This window comes from Grammomys surdaster, unplaced genomic scaffold, assembly GCF_004785775.1.
Source record: "Grammomys surdaster isolate TR1022 unplaced genomic scaffold, NIH_TR_1.0 239, whole genome shotgun sequence".
Taxonomy (NCBI): Eukaryota; Metazoa; Chordata; class Mammalia; order Rodentia; family Muridae; genus Grammomys; species Grammomys surdaster.
The window spans coordinates 8,574,656-8,598,246 of NW_021604684.1; the positions used below are offsets into that span (position 1 = coordinate 8,574,656).

The window sequence follows — 23,591 nt, forward strand, 5'->3', positions numbered from 1 at the left end:
TCCTGACATCCACAACAGAGTTTGCATTTGGTGGTTGCACCTGGGATGGATCTCCAGGTCTCAATTTCATTTGGAATAATAAAAAAAATCAGGATAGCGAAACCTATTATCAGCAATAGAAGATCTTCTGGGGGAATCACCATCCCTGACCTCAAGCTGTACTACAGAGCAGTGCTGATAAAAACTGCATAGTATTGGTACAGAGACAGGCAAGAAGATCAATGGAATAAAATTGAAGACCCAGAAATGAACCCACATACCTATGGTCACTTGATCTTTGACAAAGGAGCTAAAACTGTCCAGTGGAAAAAGGACAGCATTTTCAACAAATGGTGCTGGTTCAACTGGAGGTCAGCATGTAGAAGAATGCAAATAGATCCATTCTTATCTCTTGTACAAAGCTCTAGTTCAAGTGGATCAAGGACCTCTACATAAAACCAAATATACTGAAACTAATAAAAGAGGAAGTAGAGAAGAACCTCAAATACTTGGGCACAAGGGAAAAGTTCCTGAACAGAACATCAATGGTGTATGCCCTAAGGTCAAGAATTGACAAATGGGACCTCATAAAATTGCATAGCTTCTATAAGGCAAAGGACACTGTCAATATGACAAAACACCAACCAACAGATTAAGAAAAGGTCTTTACCAATCCTACATCTGATAGAGGGCTAATATCTAAAATATACAAAGAACTCAAGAAATTAGACTCCAGACAATCAAATAACCCTATTAAAAAATGGGGTACAGAGCTCAACAAAGAATTTTCAGCTGAGGAATATCAAATGGCTGAGAAGCACCTAAAGAAATGTTCAACACCTTTAGTCATCCAGAAAATGCAAATCAAAACAACTCGTAGATTCCACCTCACACCAGTCAGAATGGCTAAGATCAAAAGCTCAGGTGACAGCAGATGCTGGTGAGGATGTGGAGAGAGAGGAACACTTCTCCATTGTTGATGGGATTGTAAGCTGGTACAACCACTCTGGAAATAAGTCTGTTGGTTCCTCAGAAAATTAGACATAGTATTACCTGAGGATCCAGCTATACCACTCCTGGGCATATACCCAGAAGATGCTCTAACATATAACAAGGACACATGGTTCACTGTGTTTATAGCAGCCTTACTTATAATAGCCAGAAGCTGGAAAGAACACAGATATCCTTCAACAGAGGAATGGATACAGAAAATGTGGTACATTTACACAATGGAGTTTTACTCAGCTATTAAAAACAATGAATTCATGAAATTCTCAGACAAATGGATGGAACTAGGAAACATCATCCTGACTGAGATAATTCAATCACAAAAGAATACACATGGTATCCACTCACTGATAAGTGGATATTAGCTTAAATCTCACAATACTCAAGATATAACTCACAGACCACATGAATCTCAGAAGAAGACCAAATTATGGGCATTTGGGTCCTTCTTAGGAGGAGTAACAAAATAGTTACAGGAGCAAATATGAAGTCAATATGTGGAGCAGCGCCTGGAGGAGGGACTGTCCGAAGGTTAACTATTCTTAAATGGAACCTCATGAAACTGAAAGACTTCTGTAAGGCAAAGGACAGAATCATTCAGACAATTAGCAGCTTACAGAATAGGAAAAGATTTTTAACAACTCCAATCTAATATAGGACTGATATATAAAATACATAAAGAATCCAAGGAACTAGGTATCAAAAAGACCAAATAATCCAATTAAAAATGGGATACAGATATAAACAGAGAATTGTCAATAGAGGAAACTCACTGTTTGGGAAATAAAGAAATGTTCAACGTTCTTAGCCATCAATCTGTTGAGAAATGCAAACAAAATTACTCTGAGATGTCATCTCACTCCCACCAGAATGTCTAAGATCAATGACTCAGTGATAAGCTTATATTGATGAGGGTACAGATTAAGAGGGACACTCATCAATAGCTGGTAGAAGTGAAAACTTGTACAGCCGCTATGGGAATCATTATGGTAGTCCTTCAGAAAGATAGAAATCAATCTACCTCAAAATCTAGCTATATCACTCTTGAGCATATACCCAAAGGACAGACACTTTGGTCACTTACTTGATCACATACAATGCTGCTCTATTCAGCCAGAAATTGGAAACAACATAAGTGTCCCTCAACAGAAGAATGAATAAGGAAAGTATGGTATATTAACACAACAGAGTATTATTCTGCTGTTGAAAAAATGACAACAGGATATTGGCAGACGAATGAAACTAGAAAAAGAATTCTGAATGACATAACCCAGACCCAGAAAGATATATTCACTTACATGTTGACATTAGCTGTTGAATAAATGATAACCAAGCTTTGAGTGTGGGGGTAGATCTGGCTGGGTAGAAAGATTAGATGTGGCATGGGAGGGCCATGTAGATTGGGGAATAGGTAGGGAAGATCAGAGCAGAACCCTAGAGATCACATGTAGTGCCTCTAGAGAAGGGCACACTAGGCTGTGGCACTGAATGTGGGACCCAAGCTAGATCTGGTAGATTGGGGAGAGGTCAGGAAGACTCACAGGCTTAGACCCTGGAGAAAGAGGTCAGAAGTCTGGCTAGGTAGAGAAGTCAGATGCAGTGCAGTCTAAGAAAGCTTTTGATCATACCTTTATCTACATATCTCTTGGACATCTATTTGTACTTTTACTATCTATACTTTGTATGCGTTCAGAATGATGTCATGGCTTCATTTTCCAAATCTATAGTTTTGGTTTTAGTGGTTTTTTTTTTTATGTCAATTTCCCCTCTACATATTTTCATATTAATTAGCTAAGTTCAAGGAGGGAAAAGCCTGTCTATTGTATTGACTTTAAGGAAAATGCTTACAAATTATCTTAGGATGAGCTGACATCTTAAAGATGTTCCATTTCTCTAAGCAACGACATGAAGTGTTTTTCCAATTGTCCACGAATACTTTGATGTTTTCCAGGACAGCTTTTCTATGCCTCAATGAGATTTATACACTGCCTCTTCAGTACATTCTTTCTGTTGTATTTATTGTCATTTTTAAAAGGCTGGATCTACTTTTAATTATATCTCCTTATTGGCTATTTCTAGGACATATCAAATAACTGAGTGTAACAAATTAATTCCATATCCCTAAAAACATACAAAATTGCCACAATTTGATTTATGTTTTAAATTAAAAAGTTCATTTTTGAGAATTGTGTGCATGATACAATAAAATATGATTATATGTATTTCCTCTCTTCTGATTCCAGTAATATACCTTTTAAGACACTCCCTCACAACTTCATGTCTTATGTGCTTGATTTTTCTTCTCTTTCATTTATTTAATTCTATTTTTAAAAATAACTATCTAAGTCTAATTAGTGCTGACCATATGCTCATTAGTCTGTGATCATCCTCTGGAGCATGGAAAACTTATTAGTAGCCAGATCCTCCAAAAAAATGGTGCTCCCTCCCTTAGCAACTATCTACTGCCAATTTATTCTCAGTATGTGGCAAGGCCTGGATATCATCAACACTGTCCATGCTGGACTTTTGGCTTCCTTGATCCTGTGTAGATTTTCTTTAGGTAACCAGAGATGCTATGAGATCATGATCTCACTATGATTCTGTTGTATTATGTATGTTCAGAAGACAGTACTTCACAGTATGCCTCTATATTCTCTGTCTCTTATATTATTCTTCCACCTCCTCTTCTACAATGCTCCTGGAGCTTTGGTGATGGTGAAGTAACTATAGATGCCTCCATCAGGGCTGAGCTCTGAGTCTCTTATTCTCAGGATTTTGACCAGTTATTGATGTCTCCATTGACTGTTGACCAATGCAACAAGAAACCTCCCTGAATAAGGTTAAGAGCAATCTATATCTATGAGTATAAGCGCAAATATTTAAAAGGCAATTTGACATCATGGTCATGTAGCAAATTAACAATAGCATGTTCTCTGCTAGGGCCTATGACCTCCACAGCTGTGGGTTTTTGACCAGGATTACAGTACCAGACCTAAAATTTCTTCCTGTGGAGCAAGCTTCCAATCCAATCAGCAAATAGTTAGTCTGAAAGAGTCATGCCACTATTACAACAGAAGACACATCTTGACTAACAGGTCAGCACTGAATTATGCAGGGTTCAGAACTGGTTTAAACTGTGGACCTCTTTTCCTCTTCTTCTGCAGGGTTCCCTGACCTTTGAAGGGTGGATTTGATGGAGACATTCAGTTTAGGTCTGAGTGTTCCAAAGTCTCTCACGCTCTGCATAATGTCCAACTATGGGTCTCTATGTTTGTTTTCATCTGCAACAAGAGGAAGCTTTTCTGATGATGGCTGAACAAGGCACTGATCTGAGCATAGCATAATATCAAGGAGTCCTTTGATTGTTATGTTTGTCTGGTTTTAGAACTGTAAATTTTTGGTTTTACTCTAGGTCTCTGTATCATCTCAGGTTTTTGGTCATACAAGCAGTACCAGGATTGGGTTCCATTTCTTGGAGTGACCCTTAGGTCAAATCAGACATTAGTTATTCCCAAAAGTTTTGTGCTACCATTGCACTAACATCCAGCAGTCAGACCACAGTTAATCCAAGGATTTGGCATCAATGTTTTCCTTTTGGCAGTATGCAGAGTAGCTTTCAGTATCAAGACATTAGAACATAGGAGTGAAGGCTCTATGTAGGCAACAGCTTCACTTCTTCATGTTCAATGACTTTGGTAGGTGTTGTCTTCAATGATGGGCCTTGCCATTAGTATGTGGAGAGCAACCTATAGTCTTAGCAATAGCTTGGGTTGTTTGAAGATTCCCATGGGACCTAGGAGAAGGATATAGAGTTTCTTTTCTAAGAGTGTAGTTCATGTAAAGCCAACCATGTTTCAGGGGAAGACCACAAATCAAGGAATATTTGGACAGTATGACTTTGTCTTGAAGGATTAAAAAATGAACATAAGTGAGACAGGAAGGGAAATAAGGTATATTTGGAAAGAGTTGGTGAAAAAACAAATATGATAAAAACACATTGTTTGAAGTTCAAAACTCTCAAAGACCTAGTAGGAAAAAAAAAGGAAGAAAGGGAGGGGGAATCAACAAACTCTCAGATCTCCAAGCTAACTAGTATAAGGTGGAAGTAGAGAAGAAAAAGCTTGGTGACATAATTTCCAGAACTTTGTGGGAGAGGAGTAGGGTGGTGGATTATGTGTCCTTGTGGTTGTTCATTCTATAAGAAAAAAATGACATTTTTTATTCAGAGCAATGCAGATGGGATGGAGGAAAGAAAGGAAATGAAGTGTGACTGGCAGCACAGCAGCCATGTCACATTAGACGAGAGGCTTCCGTGGGAATCTCTAACGACGCATGATTGTAAAGTTCAGTCTGAAGATTTCTGTTCTATCTATCACAACTAATGTCTGGAAAAAAAGTGGAGCTAACTTACTCCAACTTAGAATAGCAGAAAAAATATAGCAAGATCTCAAAAGGTTGATGGACCCATCAAGGGACTGTGTCAGGCCCTGAGACTTCCACAGATACAGGATGCAGTCAAGTATGAAATGTCTGTTTCAGATAGTCTGTTTTCTGGATTGCCTATTTTGTGGTATAGTCAAGAACAAAACATATAGAAATCAGAGGGTGGCACTGGAAATATTACCAACTAGAAGAATAGTAGAGCTTCCTGGGTTAGCAGAGGAGGGAAAACAACATAGCTTAAATATGAAATAGGTAAAATGTATAACAAATAAGGGCGAAGAAATGTGGGAAGAGTGGGTACAGTATGGAATCTGGCAAGAACATTTTCCAAATAGTCTGGAGTGCAACAGGCTGTGAATCTACTTTACAGACATTAGACATTTAAGATGTTTGTATCCCCTATTTTTCATAACCAGAAAGCACAGCACACAACCTCCAGATGTGTCCTAGCCCACTGAAGCATGACACATGGGAGGGGGGAGGGGGAGGGGGGAGGTGGCGTGAAAGAGGGCTGAAACACAGAAACAGCCATGAGAGGAAACTCAAGACAAGTTAATAGTCACACAACTGAGCAGGGAACTCACCCCTGTGGCTTCACAGGTCCCTAGCCGGTTCTTCTTGATGCTAGCTGACACTTCATGCTAACAACAGTTTATCCAGGTAACCTCTCTTTGCTTCCTTTATTCTTTGTCAGAGTCGGGTGACTTTTCTTTTTCCTCCTTTCTCTCAGAGGTCCACCTTTCCATTCTATGAGTTCTATGGTTGTCATTGTTAGTTTTGTTGACTTTGGTTTCCTAGATCTTCCCTTTGTTTCCTCTGCAGGTGAAAATAGAAAAGCTTCGCTTATTGTGGGCCTCACTCATTTCTTTACAAAACCATTGGCTACTAGATGAAGTGAACAGAGGCTTGAGCTGATGATACAGACCTGAAAAATCTTGAGCCTAATTTCTATTCTACACGGGATGTCATTTCTGGCACAAAGAGAGAGTCAGCTAGTCAGACAGACAGGCAGGCAGGCAGGCAGGCAGGCAGACAGGCAGACAGATAGACCAACAGAGTTGGAAAGGAGTTAAGGAGAGAGGGAGAGGTTGATTGATTGACTGATTGATGATTGGCATAGTTCCCCTATCCTTTAGAGCACAGATGCTCTCTGAAGTCTAAGTGTGAGACCACCTTGGACAACATTGTATTGATACAGCATTCCCAAGGGCAATGGGTCTTTTCCTGTTAAAAAGTTACTTGTATGGCTGACTGAAAATAAATTAACTGGCATTTTCCTACTCATCCTCACAGAAGCCATGACAAGAAGTGGCTGCTGGCCCCACAGGATCATGTTCTCCCTCATACTTTCAACTTGGACACATGTTACTTTTTCAGGTGAGTGACCTTGTAGATAAAAATTTGATTTTCTTAAAGCTACAGAATGGAAAAAGGTTTTTTATTGTTGTTGATTTACTTAGAATGTGGAGTCTTTTTCTGAAATATGAAATGTTGAGCTTGCTAGTTCAGATTTCATACCATTAAAATGTACTTTCCTAAGAGGCAAACTCAGCTTTATTTTCTACATTGTAGACTTTTCTCAGCTCTAAGTTTGGAACCAAACCAACGCTTCTAGTACAAAGAACACTCTAATGTTCCCATTCTAAGTAATGCATTGTGTGAACATGATGTCTTTTCCTAGAAAAGACTGTGCATTTCCACATAGAATGAATTTTTCTTTAAAATATGACAGTGGGGGAAATGCCGATGAAAAACAAGGGCATCTGCAAGAAAGGTGTTTCTGTGTATCTGAGTAATTGGGTAGCAAAAACCAGTGACTTAAAGACAAAATTCATATGCCTGCTGTTAGTAATACTACAGTGATCCTCACAATGTATAATCTTTACTTATTAAAATCCATAAATATGTTACTTAACATGGCCAAAAAGACTTTGTGGATGTGTTTGAGGTAAGGATATTGACTATGCTTTTAGTTTTCATTTGGGATTATTATAATCACAAGGATTCATAAAAGATGGATGCAGAAGACCAGAGCTGAAGAATGAGATGTGAAAATGTTAACAGAGGTAAGCCTGATTCAGGGTAATGGCTCAGAGGATTTGACTGCCTCATGGAAGCAAATATATGTATATGTGAATATGTATGTGTATATATACAAACATACATACATACATACATATATACACACATATATACACATATATACTTAAACACACACACACATGCACACACACACATATACACACACATACAGATTCAACCCAGGATATATCAACCTCAGTTCCATCCACAGAACCCACATAAAGGTGGAAGAGGAGAACAAACCCCATAAAATTGTCCTCATACATTCACATATATCTTGTGGCATGTGTACCCATACATATCATACACAGTAAATAAATAATTAAAAGTTTTAAAAATTGCAGTTGCTATGAGTTAACCAACTGCTCTGTATGGAACTTCTGCCATACCTTTTGTTATTTATAAAGAGCCCGAGTTAAATGAAACTGGAATAGTCACAATACTTGGTTCAATAAATACTATTGAGTATGACTAACAAGCACTATAATTATATTGATGCAAAAACCTAGATTGCTGATAAATCTTTAAATATTTACATACTTGTGACAACCACGACTATAATCAAGACAATGAACATAACCCTCATTCACAAAAGAATCCTTGATTTATTTTGTATTTTCTCCTTTCCATGCTCAGCACCTGAACACACCCCATATCCAGGTACACTTTGACATTTGACATCATCACTACAAAACTAGGTACTACATATCATTTTTAACTCTAGCGTCTTAAGCTTAGAATTGGGGAATATTCATGAATAATGCTCCACTGGGATATGCTATGGTTTTTTTTTTCATTCACCCCTTGGTGGACATCTAGGTTATTCTCATATTGAGCTACTGAGAAAACAGATGTCATGGGCCTGAACACATGGGTTGCTATCTTATTTCTGTTAGATAAATGTCTAAGAGTGGAATAATCAAGTCATAAAATATAGATAATTAAGCTTTTTAAAGAATCACTAAACTCTTTTCTCAAATGGCTTCCATAGTCTTTCATACCCTTTATCACTGTGACTGTTTCAGTTGCTGCATGGTCTCAGAAGGACTTAGTCTGGCCGGACTCATACTTATTTTGAAAGATAATATTCATTTTACTTCTTATTACCAACCCTATTTATAAAATGATTTTTAATTTATTTTTATTGTTTCAGAATTTCATACACGTATACAGTGCTTTTTGATCAAATCCATCTTTCTTTTCCCTCTCCTACCTTCCACTGTGCTAAGACGCTTGTATGGGCACCCACTGCAATTTACTTTGTAACCCTCCAGTGAATAACGGTGTTGAGCACACTCGTGAGCCTATTGGCCATTTGCATTGAGCCACTGATGAAGTGCCTGTTGGATGTTTGTTTTAATTCTAGTTTTTAGGAGCTCATACATAGTCTAGTTTGCAAGTCCCCTGCCAGAGAGATTTCTTGGAAATGTTTGCCAGTCAGTGGCTAGTCTTTAGGGCTTTCTTAAGTGACTTTCAAAAAACAAAAGCTTGGAAATTTGATGAAGTCCAGTTTTTTTTCAGACTTTTATGCTTCAGGTGTATTGTCTAGGTAACCTTTGCTTCTTTAAGATCACTAATGTTTGTACTTATTGCTTCTTTCAGGAATTTTTATTGTATTAAACTCTGTTGACATTTAAAATCTACACTGGGTTAGTTTTTCTATATGATGAAATATATAGCTAACAGTTTTATTTTTTCCATACTGGTACTTAATTTTCTCAGCATCACTTGTTGAAAAGATGGCCTTTCTTTATCACAGGATCACCCTTTTTCTCTATTTTTAAAGTGTACTTCTCCATAGTTCTGTGGATCTTTGGGTTTTAAATCCACTTTCATTATTTATCTAGTCCCATCCCAGCAAAATGCTATGCTAATTTCTACAGTCTTTATTTTTGGATGTATATTACATCTCACATAAAAAGAAGTTAACTAATGATGGCCTTGGTGGTTGTGGTAATTGAATTGCTCATTAGATAAGGATTTTTGATCCCATGATTGATGAACTGAGTTCAAACCCCTTAACGCACATGGTAGCAGAACTAAGTCCTGCAATTTGTCCTCTGCCCTTCACATGTGTTCTGTTACACATGTATCCCAGCAAGGTAAATAATTAGAACTAGCACAAAGGCTGCCCACATGACTTGGGGGCAATGTTGCTTGCTACCAAGTCTGATGACTTGAGTTAGATTCCCAGGACCCATGGTGGAAGGAGAGAATTGACTTCTTTAAGTCTGATTTTCACATGCACACTTCAACATATTTATAAGCACAAATTCACACATGCAGACATGCATACACACAGAGAGAAACTGATGTATTTACAATTTTAAATAAGCACATAAATAAATGTATAAAGATATTTTAATCTAAGGAAATATAGAAAATACCATAAAAGTGAAAACAAATGGAAATAGCAAGAAAATCCATGTTTCAAGAGAACTATATTCTGACTAAAATAGACATAATGAAACTAACCCAAATCATCCTTGAATATAGCATTTTAATGATATAATATTTATTCTAAAGAAAACCTAAATATGTAATTTTACTGGTCAGTTTTAAGTCTTAACTTGACACATAGAGTCACCTGGGAAGAATGTCTTAATGAGGGACTGGTTACATCAGATTTGCCAGTGGCATGTCTTAAGTGCTAACTGACATAAGAAGACCCAGCCCACTGTGGGCAGCACCATTCTCTAGGAAAGGCATCCTGAATGTATGAGAAGAGAAAGCCTGCCAAGAGCAAGGCATGCAGGCAAGGATGCACTTATTCTTTATCTGATTTTGATTATTGATGTGATGTTACTTCATTGTTTGCTTTCCTACCTTGATGTCTCAACTAAATCTTGGAATTATAATCTAACTGAAGCCTTTCTTCCCAAAGTTTTTTTTTGGGGGGGGGGCTGGGAGGTGAGAGGTCAGGATATTTGTTACAGCAACAGACATGAAACTAGGACAACATTGAATTAAAATTTGTGGAGTTCTTTTTCATTGAAGATAAAATATCAATTCTGTGAGCTATTTCATGAAAGTTTTAAATTTGAGCAAGTAAGTAAATATTTAATGGATCATTTTAGACAAATTTTTCACCAGTGAAGAAAATTATTTTAAAAAGTTGCCTGAATCTTGAAAACTAAACAATATGCTTCCACAAGAAGGGAAAAAACATAAAAACTATTTTAAAATAGCTTATTCGATTTTTAAATTTTTGAATATCATAATTATTGTTGTTAGATGGGTATTGATTAAGGTAACTTGAAATTTTCAAAAAGGGGATGCCAGGTATAGTTCGACAGCCCTTTAATTCCAGCACTTCGAAGGAAAAGGCAGAAGAATCTCTATGAGTTTGAGGATAGCCTGGTCTACATAGTGAGTTCCAGGATAGCAAGGCCCACATAAAAAGACCCAGTCTTAAAAAATTAGCTATTTAATTCATTTAATTAATTAATTAATTTAAAAGGATGTCAACCTCTACAGAGGCAGGTTCACCTTTATTATAGCAATGAAGAGCAGCTATTCTCTGTGGGAAAAAGAGACTGCACCAAGGCACAGGAGGCTTGAGGGTTTTCTGCATCCCCAAAGCTGTACATTGTAATAGAAGTTCTTACCTATATGTTAAGTTCCTTGTCAAGAGTTTCCCAAATCCCAGCTGCCCACAGATGTTATCAGGATGTCAAGTTTCCTGTGGGAAGTTTCTCAGCTCACCCAAGGGTTTAGTTTTCAAGTCATTAACCGTTTATTGTCTTGTATGTGAGTGTTTGTATAGTGTGGGAGTCTTTGTAGGCGGGTGTGTGTATGTGAAGGGGCTTGCCAATGTGTGCAGGTCAGAGAAATACTTTCAAGAATCAGCTCTGTCCTTCCACTGTGCACTTTGGGGATCTAACTCAGTCCTAAGGCTTGGGCCATAGGTGCTTTAACTTCCCAAGCCAGCTCTAATTTGAGTTTAATTTTTAAGAAAAGGCAGATGAACAAAAAGTTACATTCAAAGAGCTAACATTGCCCAGTTTGATTTTTCTTTCTGCTGTAATCATCCTCTTTGTATACGTTCTCAATTCTCTGGGTGTCCTGCGTGTTTTATCCAAAGGCAAGTTACACATGGTTACCCTCTAGCTGCTTCCATGACAATAGAACACTACAGATGTCTATTTAAAACTTACTTTTCCCCAACCTGTGGTGCATCTTGGAAGTCCACGGGATCATAGTTCACAGGAGTCTTCCTTTCTTTCTATTGTCCAGTTAGATAGAATTTCGCTGAGTAGACACAGCAAACCATTTGGCAACTGTTCTGTTTGAGTTTCATTTGCTTAGTGTGTAACAACAAATAGTGCCTCAATAAATAATCTTATGCATATGAGTTTTCATGTTGATGGAGATATGCCTTTAGAAGAAATTCATTGAATTGGGAGAGATGAAAATTCAACTGTAATGTTGTTCAATATTAACAAATTTTCCTTCATAAATGCATCCTTTCACATTATCACCATTGAAGAATGAAAATACCTCTTTTCCAGCAGCTAACATAGTAGGTGCTAAGTGGCTTTTTAGTATAATTTTAAATAAACTCATACCATGAATTTAAATTAAATTTTTCTTTTTACAGATTTTTGCTTCTGTGTCTTTGGTGGATATGTGTGTATGCATGAGTTATCTGGGAATGTATATTGGCTACTCTGAAATTGACTTTTTCAGTATTTTGTTCTATTGCTTTGAATTTAATTTTGTAGTATTTTGCTTTTCTGCATGCAGATAGTGAGCCCAGGGCATTTTACATGTCATGTAAAGACTCCATTAGTGAGCTATACACCTAGTCTTAAATTCTGAAGCATACTTTGTAATTGAGGGATATTACCCCTAGTTAAAATACTCTATGGTGTCTTAAGCCACCTGAGATAGAAACAGCTACAGTAGGTCACATCTTCACTCTGTTCTTCTGTGGTTGTTCTCTATGTATAGGCATGGAGAACATCCAACTAAAGCCGCACTAAGAGTCAATCAGTCTCCTGAAAGCCAGGATGCTCATTCTATTTGCTTAACAACAATGTGCCATGTTAAGTTAGCATCTCAGTAGGACCTGTGGTAATATACTACTTACATATCATATGTAATTTAATACAAGTCTGAAAATGGATTTAATTATCATAATTGCAGAAAAAGAAAGCTTACTGAAAATAACATTATCATTTATTTTACTGACTGACTTATCTATTACAGTGCTGAGGTTGAAACCTGGGACCTGACAAGCTCTCTGCAACTGAGCTATACACTCAGCCCAGTGCTCTTTCCTCAGTGAGGCAGCAAGTGTACAAATAAAGTATGAACTGTGAAAGTCAGATACAGGATAAATAAATAAGAAGATAGATAGACAGAAAGGCAGACCAACAGACAGACAGACTGACTGACAGACAGATAGCATAGTCCACAAAGGAATATGGCATGCAAATTCTGTTGCAGTAAATTGCTTTACATAGCTTTATGCAAATGAATGACTGGTGGGTAAGATCATATCCCATCATACACTATTTCTTCTAACCCAGTATGTTTGTTCTCTGTTTACAGCACTTATCAGAACACATGACTTTTCTAACTGGCCCAAGGTAAACTTAAATTCCTCAGTTCTAGGTTTTTGTTCTAATCTGATCATTTTCCTCAAAGGTGTCTAAAACTCTACAGAGGTGAGAAGTACATTGACAGATTTTCGCATGACCTAGGTTGGAAGTGCACCTTATCTCTGCAGCCTGGACTTCCTCCCATCCAGCATAATCCTTATAACACACTAAAATACTTTAGTAAATAGTATAGTCAATTAAAACACAATGAGTAGATACAGCTGAGCACCTAGTGAAATAACAACCAAGCCTCCCTTACTCCTAGTGTCAATAGACATTCCTCCTTCTTACCAACTACATGGAAGCCCTGTCCACTCTAAGTTCACCAAACACATAAAAGTCATACTCCTTAACTTCTTACAAAATAACATACTGGGATTCAGACAAGGTCAAAGGAGATCTCTACACAGAGTTTAGCAGGAATTTTATTGATAGTTATCATTCAAGTGATTATGAGATACATTAGGCCATACATGGAAAAGAAACAAAAACACCCTATGGAAGTCCAGAAGACAGGAAATTCTTCAACATTCAACTGGTAGGATTTAATATTATTTTTGCCGGAGTTAAAAGTGAAAGGCAACTGATAAATGGGAAAAAAATAAACTCCATTCCTGTGATGTTTCTGCTTCCAGCCACCATGCAAAATGTATTACCCAATAGACCCTGAGTATGAAGCAAACTGTCCAGATGTGAAAGCATATGTTTGTGCTACCAACGGTTTGACCTACAAGAATGAGTGCTTCTTTTGCATTGATCGATGGTAAGTTCAACCTAGCGTAGTATTTTTTTTTTTTTACTCTATAATGGGTCAAGATACTAAAAACTGTGGAAAAATTTCAAGACACATCTTCAGTAACCAAGTCATCGAGCAGGGATGTGTAAGGTATGGAGCGGATGAACTAATTGGAATTGTATGACCATCCCCCAAATTTAGGACTTCATTTAGAAGGTATGAAAGCACACTTAAAAACAATGTCCACTTCCTTTAAGGAACTAACTTTCTGTCTCTTTTCTTCAGGGAGTTTGGACCTCACATCGCGTTTGTCAAATATGGAAAGTGTGAATAGGGGTTAACAGAACACCTTCACTTGTTTACTCTTTTCATTACTTCATTCTGGGATTTATTTCTTTGAGAATTTGAGCTGTTTAATTTACCAATTTTATGCACCCCTGTGCCATACCCAAATTTCAAGCCAAATGGAAAACAACAGAATCAAAAAAAGAAATGAGGAAAAAGTCATATTTGCTGCAAATAAACATCTTAATAAAGAAAATGATTGTTATTCATTTCTGTGAACTGTCAGTTTAAAGCAGTGGTTCTCAGCCTTTCTAATGTGATTGTATGGGTGCCTTCCCCTTTCTTTTCATTCTCTATTTCTAGATTATGTATTCCTTGTTCCTTTGGGGTATAAGTAATATCTTTAGACTAAAGTTTTCTTCTGGTATTTTCTATGGTGAAAGATCAGTAGATATATAAATAAATAGAGAAATTTGTTTTTATTGTTTGATGTAATGCTTATCTTTCTCTCTAGGAATTTATTCCTTCAACCACAGCAAATGTAGCATTGATTTAGGGATTTTGCAAGATAGCACTAAAGCTGGGTAACCCCATGACTTCCTGCTCTGTAGTCCAGCTTTCATAGGAAGGGTGTTTTCTCTTTTGTTTTATGGCTATAAGGGAAACCATGCCCACCAGTGAAGCTGTAGCTGTTGATAAGTTTAATTAAGAGAACACTAGTAATCTCACTGGATTAATAGACTATAGATCTCTCCATACAGAAGATGACTTTAAACCAGTGGTTCTCAAACTCTGGGTTGAATCCTCTTTGGGTCACATGTTAGTCAACCTACATATCAGATATTTACATTGCAATTCATAACAATAGCAAAGTTATAGTCATGAAGTAGCAACAGAAATTATTTTATGGTTGGGAATCACCACAACATGAGGAACAGTATCAAAGGTCATAACATTAGGCAGGGACAGGATGATTAGAAGTTCAAGATGATCTCAGCTATATAGTGAGTTTATTTCAACCTAGAAATAATGAGGCCATATTAAAACATACAAATAAACACTATTTGCACCACCTTCCCCTAACTGACTCTAGTCTTTCCCTAAAAGATAATTTTGTTGTTAAAGTGGAAATGTCTATTTTCTCAAAGACTTGGCATTTTCTTGACTGGCTGAGGCAGCTTCACATCAATTTCTAGAAATGCAATGTTAAAGTACAGAATATATGAATCAATCTCTTTTCAAAATTCATCTTTATTGCTCAGATACTGGCCATATCCCCAAAGTACCCCAAGGATTTGGGACCTAAACATGTAACTTTTATCATATACCAATGTCCTAGAAAATGGTAATGTCTATCTGCAAACAGAACACTAAATAAGACTAGAAAACAAATTTTCCATAACACACAATAATAAAACTCTAAATATGCAAAACAAAGAAAATATATTAAAAGCTGCAGAGGGGAAAAAATCAAGTCATATGTAAACACATGTCCATTAGGATAATACCCGACTTTTCAGTGGAGACTCTGAAAGCCAGATAGGCCTGGACAAATATTCAACACACTCTTAAAAACCACGATCTCAGCCCAGACTACTATATCCATCAAAATTTTCAATCACAATTGACAAAGAATGAAAAATATTCTACAATAAAAACAAATTTATCTATTTATTTATCTGATACTTTGCTATAAAAGGCACTGGAATAAAACTTTAGTAAAGTAGATTAACTATACCAAAAAGGAACAAGGAATAAATAATCTAAAAACAGGATATGATAAGAGAGAAAAGTACCCATACCAACATAGCAAAATAACAGGAGTCAATAAATACTGTTCATTAATAAGTCTCGATAGTAATGGTCTAAATTCTCCAAAAACTACAACTACAAAACCCCAAAACCAAACTATATTACAAAATAAGAGCCATCTTTCTGCTTTCAACACACCTCACCATCAAGAATAGACATCACTTCAGGATAAAAGGTTGGAAAATGATATTCCAAGCAAGTAGAATCAAGAAACAAGCAGGAATGGCTATCGTGATGTATGATAAAATATACATTAAACTAAAACTAATCAAAAGAGATAGGGAAGGGCACTGCGTATCCATTAAAGGAAAAATTCACTAAAAGAATATTGGAATTCTAAGCATTTATGCACCAGACACAAAGAACACAAGTTCAAAAAGAAACATTGCTACAGATAAAAATCACATATTTACTGTAACACAACAGGTAGTGGTTGACTTCATCAAGTCATACCAAACATAAAAACCTTGGTGTTAAGTAACATCGCATCAAGTTGACCTAACAGATATTTATAGAACATTTAATCCAAACACTAAAGAAAGTACTTTTTTCTCAGAAGCTCATGGAAAGTTCTCTAATTGACCACATAAGATACAAAGCAAGCCTTTAAAGATATAAGAAAGTTGGAATAACACCCTGCATCCTATCTAACCACCACAGATTAAAATTGCATATCAACAACAAATAAGAAGGAAGATTACAAACTCATGAAAAGTGAACAACTCACTACGGAATGAAAATTGGATCAAGACACAAATTAAGGTGGAAGTTAAAATATGAAAATGAAAATACAATTTATTTAAACATATGTGACAACATGAAATAGTTCTAGAGATTGGTTCATGGCACTCAGTACATATATAAAAAACCAGAAATAACTCATATTAATAACTTAATGACATACTTGGAAGCTCTAGAAAAATAAAAATAAATAACAACCAAGAAGAACAGATGGAAATAAGTAATAAAACTCAGGGTTGAAATCAATAAAATAGAAACAAACAAATAAACAACTCTAAAAATCAATGAAACAAAATGATTCTTTGAGAAATTGGACAAGATTGGCAAGCTTTTGGCTAAATTAACCAAAAAAAAAGAGGTAATTCAAATTTTAAAAATTAGAGATAAAAAGGGAAACATTACAACAGACACTGGGAAAATTCAGAGAGTCATAAAGACCTGTATTCCACCAAACTGAAAAACTGAAAGAAATGAATGAATTTCTTTATATACATGACCTAACAAAGGTAAAGATGGAATAAATAGTTTAAACAGACCCATGACACCTAGTGAAATATTAGCAGTAATGTGAAAGCTCCTGGCCCATTGTTTTAATAAATATAGACTTGTGTGCTCTGTGTAACTTCTCCAAGCACATATTAGCAACTTTTTGACTGGGTGTTTTCATTTTTGCCTATGTTCAACACGTGATGCAAAATGGAAAAACAGGGAACAGAGGAGGTGACCTTGAGAAGACTGTCTCTTTAAGAGTTGTTCTCAAATGAGAATTTTAACTTGGATAGTAAAAATAGTGAACTACAAGATATGTTTCTCATGAATTTCTTCTTATGCCTCTGTCTGTTTGGTAATTTCACAAACTTCTTCCTCTCACTTGACCAATCCTGCTACCCTGGCTCCTTATAGCATCTGGGCTATGGGCCCAAGTTTCTTCTCCTCTATTCCTAAATAGACACAATTTTTCAGCTCACTCCATCTTCTGAGGCCTCATCATTTGTTTTTTCTTCATTTATTCTGGCTTTATTTATGATCCTTACCATTCAGTCTCTTATGAGACTTTTACTCCCTCACCTTAATTCCATTTTTCTTCCTTTGCCCCATTGCCATTATAGAGCTCTGGAATTGGCATCTTTCAGGCTACATCTACTGCCTTTATTACATAAATTTCTAACCCTTGTGAGTATAATTTCTATTCTTAAAGATGATTGCAAAAGTGCTGAAGTTTCTCTACTGCTCCAGCTTGGGTGATTTGGCTTGCTAAGTTTAGAACTTCAACAGGTGTGGAGATTTGGGGTCATTTCAGGTCCAGGGCCTAATCGCAACTAATCTTAGGCTACCCTTAGCTACTTTAATAGTTATCACTCATCCACTTCTATGTCAGGTAAAAACGTTTGGAATGTTAGAAAACCGTCATTTCCACCAACCAAAGGGCTAAGAATGCCATTAGATAGCATATGAGGTCTGTATTACATCTTTCTCTACTTTGCTTCACCCCACATTTCCACCAATGTAATTTTAAAATGCCTTCATTTATGAATTGCATAAGTGCATAAAATTCATTTATGAATTTTATTATATAAAAACCTCATCAAATTGTTACCACATTGGGACAAGGACTTGATAGTAACTAAATCTGTTCCCAAGCCATGGTCGCTATATTTATCCTAAGAATAAACAATCCTTTGAGCTGACAGGCTTTCTTCCATAACCATGATTGCCTGATGATTGATTAATTGCCCACACTGTTGATCTTGCTCTCCAACTCAGCTACTATCGAGTCACCCGAAGCTCCCATCCTCAGTCACATAGTCTGGCCAGCCCTACCTTCATCCCTTAGTGTGACCTGCTCTGTGATCTGGCCCACCCAGTTCCTATCCTAAACAAAACACACCCATATGCTGTGCCACAATTTATGTCTGAGAAGACAAAAGGAAAGAGCCGACCTGTTTGGGAAACTAGGCCAAATAATTATTATTGTTATTATTATTATTATTTTATTTTTATTATTATTTTATATATTACATCTCAACAGCAGTTTCTCCTGCCTCCTCTCCTCTCAGTCTCCCACCTCCTCTCCTCTCCTCCAGATTCACTCCTCTTCTAATTCCCTCCAGAAAAGACCAGGCCTTTCAGGGATATCCATTAAACATGACCTAACAATATGCAATAAGACCAGGCGCAACCCCTCATATCAAGGCTGGGTGAGAGAACTCAGTAGGAGGAAAGGGGTCCCAAGAGCAAGTAAAAGAGTCAGAGACAGCCCACACCCACTGTTAGGAATCCTACAAGAATATCAAGCTACATGGCCATAACATATACGCAGAGGACATAGCTCAGACCAATACAGGCTCCGTAATTGTTGCTTCAGTCTCCGTGAACACCTATGAAACATGCTTAGTTGATTCTGTAGACTGTGGTCTCCTGGTTTCTTGACCCTCTGGCTTCTACAATCCTTCCTTCCCCTCTTCTGCAATGTTTGGTTGTGGATTTCTGCATCTGCTCCCAACAGTTGCTGAATGAAGCTTCTCTGTTGGGTGAAAATAGATTTGGTGATATTCTGAGTATAGCAAAATATCATTAGGTATCATTTCACTGACGTTTTCTTTACCAGTCATGTTTGGTTTTATCTGAGGTCCCTGGGCTATCCAGCTTCTGATTCCTGGCCAATCAGGCAATGTCAGACACGGGTTCCCTCTCCTAGTGTAGGTCTCAAGTTGGACCAGTCATTAGTTACCCACTCCTACAAGTTCTGTGCCACAACTGTTCCATTACATCTTCCAGACAGAACAGATTTTAGGTCAAAGGTTTTGAGACTGAATTGATGTCCCAGTCCCACCACTGGACACCTTTGATGATGATAGAAGATGGCCACTTCAGACTCCATATCACCCATTACTAGGAGATGTTGATAGAGTCACTCTCATAGATTATAGGGTGTTTCCACTTAATAGATTTCCACATTGCCCCCCAATTCCAGTTGTCTCTCCCAGTACTCTCTCCTTCCACTCTCCCATGCCAGATCCATCCTGTCTGCATCCCCACCCACTCCGAGTCCACTCACAAAATTTATTCTATTTCTGCTTCCCAGAGATATCTATGCATTCCACTCTTGAGCTCTTCTTGCTCATTAGCCTCTCAGGAGGCTAATCTATTATCGTGGTTGTAGCATGATAACAATAGATACATATCTATTGGGCTGCATAAAACTGAAGTCCAAGTGGACCAAAGACCTCAACATAAAACTGGATAGACTGAACCTGAGAAAGTGGGGAATAGCCTTGAACATATTGACACAGGAGACTGTTTCCTGAACAGAACACCATTAGCACAGTCACTAAGGTCAACAATTAAGACATTGGACCTCATGAAACTTAAAAGCTTCTGTAAGACAAAGAACACAGTCAGTGGGACAAAACAGCAATCTATAGATTGGAAAAAGATTTTCACACCTCACATCCGACAGAGGGCTAATATCCAAATTATATAAAGGACTCAGTAAATTAAACATCAACAAATCAAATAACTCAATTAAAATGGGATACAGATCTAAACAGAATTTTCAAGAAAGGAACATCAAATGGCAAAGAAGCACTTAAAGATATGTTTCTCATTTTTAGACATCAGGAAATGCAATTAAAAACTACTTTGAAAGTCCATATTGCATCTTTAGAATGGCTAAGATCAGAAGCACAAATGATAGCTCATGATAGTGAAGATACAGAGCAAGGAGAACATTGGTGGGAGTGCAAACTATACAGCCCTTCCAGAAATCAATATGGAAGTTCCTCAGAAAGTTCAGGATCAATCTACCTCAAGGTCTAGCCATACTACTCTTGGACAGAAACCCAAAAGCTATGTTCCATCATACCACAAGGACAGCTGCAACCATGTTCATTGCTGTTTGATTCATTACAGCCAGAAATTGGGAACAACTTAAATGTCTCTCATCTGAAGAATGGATTAAAAAATGTGGTACATTTACACAATGGAGTATTATTCAGCTGTTAAAAATAACATCATGAAATGTGCAGGCAAATGGATAGAACTAGAAAAAAATCATCCTGAGTGAGGTAACCCAGACCTAAAAAGACTAACATTATATATATTCATATATGCTGCTAAGTAAAGGATAACCATGCTGGCCAAACTCTTTCCTACAAATCCCACATTCTCTGACCCTACTGTGTCCTGCTCAGTTTTGAGCTCAGTTTAGTTTGAAGCACAGTAGCTCCTTTTTCGTGTTTGTGTTCTCAGATCTTTAGAGTTTTTTGTTTGTTTGTTTGTACTTGTTTTTTCTCATTTCTCCAAATTACCCAAATAACTCCATTTCTTTTCCATGGCTCCCCTTTCATAGGACACCTTAGTCTTCCAACTTCCTCCTTAATGTTATTTGCCCTCCTTTCCCCTTCTTCTACTGTATTGGAATCCCTCCACCATCTCCAGTGAAAGTTTTCGACATCTTTCTTCTTTTCCTCTTTATATAACTTACATCCTGCTATTCTCTCTAGCATCTCTCCTGTACCCCATGCGCGTATGGAAGACTTTTTACTTTACTGGTTTCTATGGTTATTCCAGGTTCTATGCTCACATCTGAAGATTTGGAACTAATAACCACAAGTGAAAGAATTTGTTCTGTTTGTCTTTCTGGGTCTGGATTATGCTGCTCAGTATAATATTACCTGCAGGTACTATGATTAACTTTGTCATATTTTCATTATCCATTCCTCAGTTGAAGAACATTTAGGTCATTTGTGTTTCTTAGTTGTCGTGAATATGGTGGCAATCTGGAAAAATGTGTGTTAACTCCTGTGACTTTTGTTGCTTTTGATTACAGGATTTGGAATGGTTCACATATTTCCCATCCCTGCTTGATTGTGTTTAACCCTCTCTTAAATCTTAAGTATTCCTTCCAGTATCCTCTGTAGAGCTGGTTTAGTGGATATAAACTTCTCACTTAACTTTTATCATGGAAAGCTTCTCTTTTGATTAGGGCTCGTGGTTTTCTGAGCATAATAGTTTGAACTGGCATCTGTGGCCTTCCATCGCTCACAGAACACTATCCTAAATCCTTCTGACTTTCTAAGTCTCCACTGAAAATTCAGCCACTATTCTGATGTGTTTGACTGTGTGTGTGTCTTTCTTGCTGTTCTTAATGCCCTCTCCTTGATCTGTACGTTTAGTGATTTGCCTGTTCCATCCACATCATGGAGTATGTCCTTTCTGGTCCTGTCTATTTGGTGTTCTGTGTGCCCCTTGTATCTTGATAGGCATCTCTTTTCTTAGGGAAGTTTTGCTCTGTGGTTTTGTTGAAAATATTGTCTCTGCCTTTAATCCAGGTTTCTTCTCCTACCACGTTTAATGTTTTCTTTCATAGAGTGATCAGGTTATTCCTGTCTTCAAGACCTGATGCTCTATTGGTGAAGCTTTTTTGTTTTTACCTTTTGGATTTGTGAATTTTTCATTTTGAGTTTTAATTTTGTATTTCCTTAATAGATTCTATCTCTTCATTACATCCTATTTTCTTCTTGAATTGTCCATTTTTCACATAATCTTCATGCTAGCATTTATTCATATCTCTTTTGAGTTTCTTAAAAATTATTTATTATTGCTGTTTTAAAGTTATTGTCTTGTACATCATTCAAGTTGCTTTTCTCCAGTAGCAATAATTTTTGGAGAAGACATATAGGCTTGGTTATTTGTTTTGCTTGTGCTTTTGCTATGACACTCACTGAGGCATCTGAAGTTAAATCATGTTTCTTGGTATGGGAATCTGGTCTTTATTTTGTTGAGTAGGTATTTAAAAGTGTTGTTGTTTCCCCAACACGTCAGGATGAATGAGGGTTCAGTCTTGGTGAACCCAGTGTTAATGCTCAAATGGGGTATCAGATGTGGTCCTGGCTCAGCTAGGACTAAGAGAAACTTCTGAGCCACGAGAACTCTGGGGAAGATGCACAGAGCTCACCCTCAGGTGGTAGGGTGGGCGGAATACTGATCAGAGTCTAGGGGCTATATTTAAAGGGGAGGAATATGTTGCAAGGAGGGACCCAATATTCTCTGGCAGGAAGCTGGAGTGATGGAGTTGGCAGTTGGATTTGTGGTTCTTACTCTGGAAAAGAGGAGTGAGCAGATGTGGAGTCTATGATGCTTAAACAAGAGATAGGGGTGAGTGGAGTTGGAAGGAGAATCTAGGATCCCAACCTAGAGAAGTCAGAGCATGCAAGTGGGTGAGAGAACATATGGTGAGCTGGCAGGCAATGGGTGTAAGTGGAGTTTACAGCAAGAGTCTGAGGTCCCTACATGTAGAGGAGGAGTGGGTGGATGTGTAATATTACAGGTTGAGAACTGGTGGTCTAGATTCTCTACCCAGAGATAAGGAATGGGCAGGCACAGGCCTACCTATAATCCTCTGGCAGAAGGCAAGGATATGAGGAGTCCCATAAGTTTGGGATTCTCATCTGGATAGAAGAGGCCTATGGTCTTTTTTTTTAATCTACAGTTTCCTAGCATTTCAGTGTCCCAGTCAACTATGCTATAGTAAACACAGGTTAAAAAAAAACTCATAAATTTTAAATTATATGCTATTCTAAGTAGAGTGATAAAACCTCACAGCATTATGTTACAACTCACCCAGGATATGAATCATACCTTTCTCTAGCATATCTGCACAACATATAGGCTATTATACCATTAGTCATTCTTGGTTGTCAGATGTGCTGCTGTTGTGTATCGCATTGTTCCGGGCCAAGTAACCACTCTGTAGTGATGAAGGACAGTATTGTGACATCTATATCATTCACTTTAATCTTATCTTAGTGCATCATCAAACATCACCATGTATTAGGCTGTAATGCAGTACAATTACGTGTATCATAACATCCATTAGAGTATATTTTGTAATTGTT

General features: G+C 37.3%; 1 protein-coding gene across 1 annotated transcript; it reads left to right on the plus strand.

The window, feature by feature from the left end:
- The first annotated feature begins 6,728 nt into the window (after positions 1–6,728).
- Positions 6,729–14,188, plus strand: Spink13 (serine peptidase inhibitor, Kazal type 13 (putative)). The gene is made up of 4 exons (XM_028774170.1): positions 6,729–6,807; positions 13,069–13,106; positions 13,754–13,881; positions 14,140–14,188. Exons 1-4 carry the CDS (start codon positions 6,729–6,731, stop codon positions 14,186–14,188), a joined length of 294 nt encoding a protein of 97 aa, XP_028630003.1.
- The last annotated feature ends 9,403 nt before the right edge of the window (positions 14,189–23,591 follow it).